The sequence below is a fragment of the Belonocnema kinseyi genome, chromosome 10, assembly GCF_010883055.1.
Source record: "Belonocnema kinseyi isolate 2016_QV_RU_SX_M_011 chromosome 10, B_treatae_v1, whole genome shotgun sequence".
Lineage (NCBI taxonomy): Eukaryota > Metazoa > Arthropoda > Insecta > Hymenoptera > Cynipidae > Belonocnema > Belonocnema kinseyi.
In genome coordinates, this window is record NC_046666.1 from 74,231,519 (window position 1) to 74,242,050 (window position 10,532).

Consider the following 10,532-nt stretch of genomic DNA (forward strand, 5'->3'; position numbering starts at 1 on the left):
ATAATTTGTTATAAATTCTCCTGAATGTGTTTTATTTATACTAAAATTATATTCTTGCTTACTTGCGAAAAATTTTATCTTAAAATTAATTGCGAATGAAATTGTAAAATAAGTAAAAAGAATATTCTAAAAATATCAGTAAATTTATAAATAATTCTAATGTTTCGAAGCTTCGAACTAAATCATTCAGAGAAGATTAAACATAGAATCGAAGGTGGAACGCCAAGTTAAGTAATTGTAGTCTTGATTGGCCTTGCATTTGAATACGTCTAGAAATCTTTCACATGTCAGATGTCAAGGTCATCCTAAATAGCATCCAGCTTTTTCCATCAGGCTTTCTTAATTCTTTAATTTATTTTAGTTTAAAAAATTGAATCTATGTCATTTCTATTTCTATTTCTAACTGAACAAAGTTCATATTTAGTGGTTAGCATTTAAAAATAAAATAAACTTAAGAATTTTGATGACTTTTAGTAATTCTACCTGAACTATCACCTGAGAAAAAAGTGGGTGAGGTACTTTTAACATAGAAAATATTCAAAACCATTCCGTGTATTCCCAAAAATTACTGGCTAGTGAATACTTGCTAAGAATGTTATGACAGAGATATTAGGCTCCAGTCTACACCGTAAGATTATTTCAAAGTAAAGGTAATCAATCCATAAGTTTTATCAAAACTGCTCAACAATTTTTAGTTTTACAGCACAAAAATGAATATTTAATTGATCCTTAAAACAAAAATCTCAAACATAGCGGTTCTGGGAGAAAACTAGAATTAACTAATCTAATCAAAGCGTTAAAAAAAATATCTACCGGCTGTTGGTACACCAAGCTTCCTCAGTGCCTGACTCTCCCTGCACCAGACTCTAAGCATGCATTTTAGAAGCTCTTCCAGGGCCTTCTTGAGGGAGGCATTTTGCTCGAGTTCGGGTGGACATCCACCCACAGAATCGCACACCATTCCGACTTTAAAATCCACTGATTTACGAATAAAGACTGAATATGACTTCACGAACCTTCAATCATTAGGTTTCGAAAACTCGCGATAATCGCGGGGTGAACTGGAAAATGGAATGGGAAAAATGAGGAAGGAAAAAGAAAACTTTTTGGTAGAGTTAAGCTAGAAGTTTCCCAAAGACGTAGCTTTCAGTCGACAGCCTCTTGGAATGCGACTCGGCGCCCTGACCCACTGAGTGCTAGCCAAAAGCTTCTTCTCGACCCAACGACCCCCTTTCCCCAGACCCCTTTCAACCACGAGAAATCCCCACAACGGTGGCTCCTCTCATCGCAAAGCTCTCCGTGCTTTGCAGCCGACTGCGTCGCGTCGCCGGTTCGTATATTTAGCAACGCAGTATTACGCGAAGATTATTTAAAGAAAGAGGAAGAACACATTTCGCTCTCTTTTAATGCGATTCTTTCGAGGTAATCTTCACCTAGGGTCAAATGAGTACCGAGGTTGATCAAAGACCTTGATCGAAAAGTAAAAGGAAGGTAATAAAAGTTTTAATTGTATAAAAGCCAGATTTGTATTGAATTGGTTGATCTGAGAAGGTTTCACAGTGGCAGATAAGTTGGTTGAGATTGTGGGAGGATGATACCAAAAGACCAATTGAATTGGACAATATCTTCAAAAGTAAGAGCAATGGAACAATATCCACCAAAATTAAGATTTCACCTCGGATAACATCTTGTGTTTCTATTACTTGATTTTAGGAGGTTGAATAATAGTAGCGAATTTAGTTTGAATGGTGAGAGGATGTGTCGATAATTCAAGTTGTATTGGATAATTTCTTCAAAAGTAATACCAATATACCGATTTTAATGTAACCGTGAAAGTACCTATAGTTGCCTATCGGTCAATGTTACAAGTTTTCCCAAATTCGAAAAATTTGCTCTGAATCACGAACAGATTTCCCAGAAAGGCTAATTAGTTTTGACAAATCCCTCCAAAGGGGCTGCCATAAATTAACCACGTAGCCAGATTGTTGCCACTTTTGAATCCACCCCACCCTCCCTCACGTAGTCTAACGTAGCTATTTTTCAGACCACTCCACCATCTAGAAATACATGTTGCTTTTATGAGAAACATTTTATAAATAAAATTATTTATAAAAACAAAAACCCACATACGGCAGATGAACCTCCCTCCTTCCCCCATGTGGCTCATTGTAGTATTTCCATGGCCACCCCGCCCCCTTCGGACAGGCTACATAGTGTATGGACGACAAAGTTATAATAACAGAATAGTATCAACGAATGTTAAAAAAAAACAGTCCTCTACTGGATATTAGTTAAACTTAGAAGTTCGATAAGCATCATGGAAATTACCTTACATTACTAGAATATTAATCCGAAATGATCAATAGTTTAAAAAAATTACACTAAAGAGCGATTTTCGTTCAAGTTTTAAAATCAGTCAAACATCCCTTCGGGTGATCGTTAGAGTGGTCCAAAAATTGACTTTCGAATAAAGAGTCGATTAATAAAAAGACGCGTCACAAAGGCCCGGGAAATTCTGTAAGATTAATATCTGAAAACTTCAATTTTTTGAAAAATGAGATTCATGCTTCTGGATTTGATCTTAGCTTGCGGGAAATTATCAGACGGAAATGATCAGTTCGGGATATCCAGAAATGTTTTGAAAAACTGAAATGACTTATTTTGCGCAAAAATGACACATATGAGCTCTGTTTTGATCTTTTATCCCATACATTATTTTACTTCAATCCCTGAAATGTTTCTAAGCATTTCGCAATAAATTTACGATTGTTTAAACAATTTCAATTTGTTTAAATCATTTTTTCCTAATAACTCATTCAAATATACTTTTTTCACGTTGAATCGTAGAATTCGTAATTGTTAGGAAGACTGATCTTTGTTTAAAACATTTACCAATTATTTCAATACTAGATTATCGTTTACTTTTAAGTTTTATTAAAAAGACATAGAAAACTCTATTTTTTAAATTTGGCTATCTTTGTCGCTTATTATTAAACATCGACGTATCCATACATTGCTTAGAGTTCCTCTAGTGAGAGTTGTGTCACCACATACTCCGCTTCTGATTGGTGCCGCAAAAGCGGATTCTGATGTTTTGAAATTGGCGCGACTTTTAAGTCAAATTTAATGTTCAGTCAATGATAGAATAGTAAATAAATATAATTAAAATAATAATGTAGTTGTGATAATGAAGAATGTTTGAAAAGTGAAAAATCTTTTTTTTATACACACTTTAAAAAAATACTATTATTTAAGACTGTTTGATAAAGGCTGTACCTCCTAATAGATAGTAAGTAGAATAATAATAATAATTTAGATTTGTTCATTAAAAATTATTAAAATGTAAAAAATAACTTTTTTAATGGCATACATTTTTACAATATTAATTAATTAATTGGCTTAATCAAATTTTATACTACAAATTTTCAATTTTTACGAAAAAAAATTAAAATGAGACAAAACATGTGGAAAAATTTCGAATTATATTGTTTCTGAAGTAAAGCAGAGAAATTTAATTTTGGAGGTTATGGCCTTTTCTTGAACATGTTCTGATTAAATTATTTCGAATAAAAATAAATTTAATTTAATCATAGAGAAGATCAAAATTAAGATAATATTATTTACAAGACAGAGTTGAGAAATCAGAACTAAAAGAAGTATTTTTATTAGGTTAAGACCCCTTTTTTACAATAAGTGTGTGTAATGTTTTTTTACTCCTAAACACTTTTTTCAAATAAGTCTTTATTTTAGAGCCACAAGTAAAACGTAAGCGAGAATTTATGATACAAATAAAGTTTAAATTATAAAGCAGAAAAGTTTTTACTGCTGATTTGTTGGAATTATATTTAAATTAAAATTGGTTTAATTATAAACTAAATATTAAAGAGAATCCATGATGCAGACAGAAGTTCATTTGAAATTACATTTCAAATTTATAAATTATACTATAAAAGTAATAATGGAAGAAAAATTTCAGTTAAAAAAAAGAAGATAGAACCTATATTATTATTCGTAAGTTATGTGCATAGCCAAGCTTTTGCTAGAATTTTTGTTTTCAATGTCTTTTTCCTTTGATTTAGCTTGATTACAAATTCTTAGACGAAATAGAAATTTTGTACAACCGGGTGCAATGATCTGAATATTTGTTCCATTTCCTGGAAAGTATCAAACGTAGCTTCATTGGCGTAGAAGAAACAGTTTTCTTTATATTCTTCATTAAAAAAGCTTATTTTCAAAACATTCACTACACAAAAATATATAATGACTTATAACCTCTTCTTGAGAATAATTCAAATGTTTCACGCTTCGTTACGTATTTCCGATTCCGATTTCACGGCAGCTAGTTGAGGTGGTAACGTCACACAACTCTCTATAGAGGAACTCTTACATTGCTACCCCATTTTGTAAAAAATTCGTATTTGTTAAAATAATTTTTATTGATTAAACAATTATGGTCTGAAATAAAGGTTTATAATTCATATTTTTCTGTAATCAATGCGGTAATTTGTCATTTTTAAGAGCAACATTTTCGGTTGCAATTATTATTTAATTTTTAAAACAATTTATCAAAGTTTAGTTTTACATTCGTTGATAAGGGTGTTTAACCAAATCGATGATAGAGTTGATCATTTAATTCAAAAGTATGACTAAATGAGGATAATAATGTAAGCAGAAGTTTTCTCTAACAATACAAGTTTGGCTATTGTATTTCATTTATTTAAAGTTTGTTTAATGAACGTTTAATGGTTACCTGAGTTTTCACTTGTCAACGTATCAAAAGATACGCTTTTTAAACATTTTTTTAGAAAAAGGAAGAACATTGTTCTTAATCTTCTTAGCTTATTCTTCTTTTTATTTATTAAATTGTGTTTATCTATTACATTTTCTGGTAAAACAGTATAAAACTAAGTAAATATCGAAAATTTCAACACTTTTGTTTTCAATCTAAAACTTGTTTATTCGAATGTTCAAATTTTCTAAAAACGGAACTGAGAGTTTTCCATTGAGAGTAAGTGTCAAAATTTATTATATTTACTTGATTTTATAAAAGTTTTCCAGATAATTGAATAAATAAGCATCTAAAGAAATGAAAAGAAACGACTAAATTAAAATAATCCCAAAGGTCTTTTTTTCCGTAATATAAAAGAAGCGAATGCATTGACCTTTCATTACAAAAATTGAGAATAAAAAAACAATTTCTAAACTTCCCTACGTATGAAAGTAACATTAAGGTTTTATTGGTTGATCTCAAAAGTTTACCCAATTATATAGAGAATTTAGTTGGTAGAATAAAGGAACGTGTCTAAAAAACCCATTGATTTGATAATTTCCTTGAAAGGGGGACCACTTTACGTCCCAGTCCATTCCCTCTTTTCCTTTAAATAATAATTTTCTGCTTAAATTATTTTAGTAAAATACAATAAAATATTTTGATTATTAACAAAAAATATACATAATATATAAAGATTCCAGAGGACTGCGTTTCGAAATTATAAATAAAAAATTACGCGAAATGTCTTGTCGGGCACATTCCCATATTATAAATTTTAAATAGCTAATAATACTAAATCCATTCTTTAAATATTTGAGATTCACAAATATCACTCATATTACGTTGAACAAGATTAAAATCAGGAGCAGAGTTCAATATTTTAGAGTTGAGGATTTTTAAATTCAGTTCAAAGTCTGTCACACAAGATGTTTGTCTGCCTACACTGCTTTGTTATTTTAAAATAACACTCTAAAATAATAATTTAAACCATTCATAATGCGAGCTAATATTATTAATTTTATAGGGTGTAATTCAAAAATGACTCGCGAAGATTTAAGTATGGATAAAAATCGATTTATGAATGATAATTCTAAATAATAGTAAATGATCATTATTTTTGCGTAATATTTTTTGTAAAATATCCGATAGCGCTCTGTATTAATTTATTTTACTAAAAAATAAGCGGTTATTCAGAAATGCTATAATAAAAATAATATAAATCGTGAAAGTGTTCACTTTTTCCATATTTTTAAATATATTTATCTGTTTTGCATTCATTTTTTAAATTTTAGTCTATTTTATTATATTCGCATGTCCTATCACACGACCTTAAGTAACATGTAAAATCTATATCGATCGAAAATACCCTTAATAAAAAAAATGTTAGGCTATTTGGAAATTTGTTTATTCTTGAAAATAAGCCTGTGAAAACATTTCAACTCAGAAATGTTTTTTATAATAATAATAACGGTAGATGGTAGCTCTAAGAAAGTATCCAGACGTGACTGTTGTCACCTCCAAAGCTCGTGGCCGCTCGTAATTGTATATCTACAACATCATCGCAGGAGGTTTCCACCATCGTATTAAACTATTTGAATTAAGTTATAACATTCTAGTAATCTCATCAGTCACTTGACTTAGTCCGTGACTTTGATGTATCACCGGGTTTACCCGAGTAAAAGTTTAATACAAACACATAATAATAATAATAAATAAAAATAAAATTAAAAAAAAAAAAATAAATAAAAGAGCCTCGGTGGCTCAGTTGGTTAGACACTCGGACTTCACCTCAGAGTTCCGGGGTTGGATCCCTGAGCCGGTACCTCTAGAAATTTTTCAATGTACCTTTACCGAGGTTCTGGTGGTTCGGAACCCACCTTAAGCTGTAGGTCCCCCCATCGTGTACTTGACTGCAACCCAGTCCGTCAATGATGAGGTAAAACCAGGCTTTGTCCAATATGTCTGGGCAGACTACTCTCATCAGATCACTTGATTGCATTATAAAAATGCGTCCGTGACTGATGATATATACCGGGACAGCCCCGTGCAAAAATGATCAAATAAAAATCCAACTCTAACCAAAAATGCCTTCGACATATTGGGCAGTATAAGCCTGTGACAACATTTCGTCACAGAAATATTTATATAATAATAATAAGGGAGACCACCATACAGTAGATAATAATTAATTTTAAGCACAAAAATAACTATTAATTGCATTAAATTAATTCTTCACATACATTAGTATTTTGAATAAATGATTATCTATTGTAGGATCATTATCTACTATAGGGTGGTTTCCACTAATATAAAATTACAATATATTTCTTCACAAGTTCGTACATTCATTCTTTTTGCTTTAACTAGAAACATTTCTCTGGAAAGCTGTTTTTTCATTTCTGAGCATTCTTCATCTACAAAGAATATTCGAATATTTATTGAGTTTTTATAATCGTGCACAAAATATTTTTTCAAAATCCTTCAGTTAAATTCTTGCAAAATAAGCTTTATAATTTTCTTCCGTTGAAAATTTCAATTTAGCACTAAGGAGTAAGTAAATCAGGTCATTTTGCAGTTTTATTTTTTCTTAATCGACCGTTGTCGGTCGGGAATAGCTCAAGAATCGCTGGAATCTCGCGAACAGTCATTTTAAATATAGTACATAAGTCTGGAGGTGGCATTTAGGCTAAGCATAACGGTAGTCTCGCAAAAGATTTATTTGAATTGAATACCTGAATGCCTTCAACGTAACGTAAAATCGATTTTAATTCTAACACCAAGACCCTAATACTCTTCGATCAATGGAATATGCTAACCCGTCAATGTCATATTTCATGCCTTCGTGTTTCTCGAATAATGCCAGAGCTTACGATCTGTCAAAAAATTTAGATACCTCAAGTTTTGTACAGATTATGGTGAAAATCTCAGCAGAAATTTTGTTGTTGAAAATATTGGACAAATTACATGTTGAATATAAAGGTTTTCCCTATACTCATACATAGATTTTAAATTTTCAGTCGATTAGCAATTAATTTCTGACAAATGAAGCGTTAAATAAAACGCTTATTTTAGAATAATCGACTTTGAATGGCTGTTACTCCCTGAAAATACATTACAAGAAATCTGCAAAAAATATACGAATTTCTTTCATACTTTTTGGCGCAACAGTAACAGTCAGATTCAGAATTAATGATTTGTTATTAAGTTAATAACAAAAGAGTAGTGAGGTGTTTTCTCCAAAAATAAAGAATGTTCGAAGATAATTCTTGAAGCAAATTGCACATTTTTGGTTACTAAAAATGGTGTATGTAGTTTTAATGAGAAAAAATGTTGCGCTTAAAAGTTTAAAAAATGTATTTTTTTTTATGACATACAAAGGACTTTTGGATTATCGTGACTTGCTCTTATTTCTGTTATGCTTGCGGTTCCTTCGATAATCCGAAAGCCCTTTGAAATTTCCAAAGAAGAATCTAGTTTTTTAAACATTCAATTGCATTTTTTTGTTCATTGACACTACATACACTATTTTCAGAAATCAAAAATGTGCAATTCGCTTTAAAAACTGTTTCCGTAAGTTTTTCAGTTTCCCAGAAGTCATTTCAAATTTCTGGCTCTATATTTTAACGTTATGCACAGAATAGTTATTTGAATTTTTAGGACAGATAGTAGCAGGATTCCATCGGATGTCTCATGCGTTATTAAAAGATAAAAGAAAAAAAGAATTTAACCTTCGATCATTATATGTGCCATCAATCATCGTCGGCTACAACTTTGGAATGCTAGGTAAAAACTAATATTATAAAAATAAGTCTGAATATAATATATAAAATTCGTTTAAAATAGCGATTTCAAAATATAAATTAAAAAGGTAAAGTTATTTAAAGCTATTTTCATTTTTAATAAATAAATCTTTCGTAAGATTGTTTAACAAATAAATCGGTAATTTATTATAGATTATAGTAATTGTTTTTTATTAGTTATTTATTCATTTTTATAAATTATCACTTTGTATGCAACCACGAACTCTTTTATCAACTTATGATTGAAAGGTCGGATTCTTTAAGAGCCTATACATTTTTCTCGCTGAAAGGCATTGACTTCTGGAGAACAAAGTTTTAGCTTATGCCATTTTCAAAGTAATTCCGAAAACTTATTATTTAGCAAACAATTTTTGTTTGTCAATTTTGACCTTAACTCGCCGTAATTCATCCCATTCTTATAATTTTTGTAATTAAATTAAAAGAAAAAAATTATTTATTATATTCTCAAACTGATCAAGGCTATAATATATGGAAATTTTTGTTTAAACAAAATATACAAAATTTTAATTTAAGATATTGCATGAATTATGCATTCAGTTTTCAGCAACAAAAAACTTCTAGCGGAAAAGTTCTACAGTTCCAAAGAGTGACAAAAAGCACTTTTATTGGGAAAAAATCTCTGGACAGTTCAATTTTCAACGAAATTAAATTTTTTTAATGTCAATAAGAATTTTAGATATAACGAGAAACAAATAATAAACAAGCGTAATTTTTTGAAATGATTAGTTGTTGAAACTCACTGTTTTTGCATATAATATGAGAGAAATAAATGTGCGATTGCAATAAGTTAAAATTAGCTGTTTTTTCTCAAAAATCTAAACAATTTTTGTAAATAATACATAGTTTGAAGCCTCAATCTTTACATAGAATAAACTACAAATGTCATATACAATTGATACGTTGATGTCATATTTTTCCAAATGACAAAAACTGTTGTTTACTTTTTCCAAATATACATATTATTTATTGCTTTTTTTAATCGTGTTTCCTCAAAAACGGGTTTTTCTATAAACGCGTCAAGATGATACATACGTGTGAATAAATGGAATGACATAATAATAATAATAATTATTATTATTATTACACCATTAAGCCATTTCCCTTTCGGGGTAGGCGTGACTCACTCGGTAGGGGAAAGGGGTAGTGTGTGGAAGGGATAGAAATTTTTCAGATTGATCCAGAATTCTCGTGCTATTTAAGTAAATAACACGTTCGTTCTGCAACACTGCTCCGACCCAGGTTGCTAATCAATCTCTCTAGAAATCACCCCAAGCGAAGAACCTCACGAAGTCGTTATGTAAGGTTTCCCACTTGGGTCCATTAGTGGCCAAGGTCTTTTGTTTCAGGCTTCATTCAATCTACAGACACTCTTTTTATTAACTATTTGCCGCCATACTTTCCTGTCCTGGCATAGTTCTCTAGCTTCTTTTATGTCCATGCATTTTTTATGCAGGCTCTCGTGTTTCTGTGACTTCTTATGTCTCTTCTAACTAGGGTCTCATTCACACATTCTAAGCATTCTTTCCGCGGTCTACCTCTGGGCACGCTGCCATTTACTTTACCTTGATACACTTGTTTCGTTAGTCGTTCATTTGGCATTCTCTCAACATGTCCGAATCATCTTAACCGATTTCTTCCCCATGTGACTACTAGCGTCTCTTCTGCACCACATTCTTTTAGAATTTTCTCGTTACTTACTTTGTCCATCAGGGTTCTCCCGCATATTATTCACATGAATTTCATGTCAATTGCGTTAATTTTACTCTTATCTTTTTCTTGATAAGTCCATGTCTCGCTACTGTATAGTACTGTCGGTACAAATATGGAATTATGTATTACCATTTTAGCTTTATTTGATATATTTTTACTTCTGATAAGGGGACCTGCTCTACTAATAACCTTCTTACCTTCATTTATTCGTCTATCTAATTCCTCATCTA

General features: G+C 30.8%; 1 protein-coding gene across 1 annotated transcript in view; it reads right to left on the bottom strand.

The window, feature by feature from the left end:
• LOC117181994 overlaps positions 1-10,532 on the bottom strand; it is a 51,565-nt gene that overhangs the window by 15,809 nt on the left and 25,224 nt on the right. Inside the window, exon 15 of the mRNA XM_033375012.1 lies at positions 814-966. Within this exon, the coding sequence (XP_033230903.1) occupies positions 814-966 (153 nt within the window). The remainder of the gene's footprint in view (positions 1-813; positions 967-10,532) is intronic.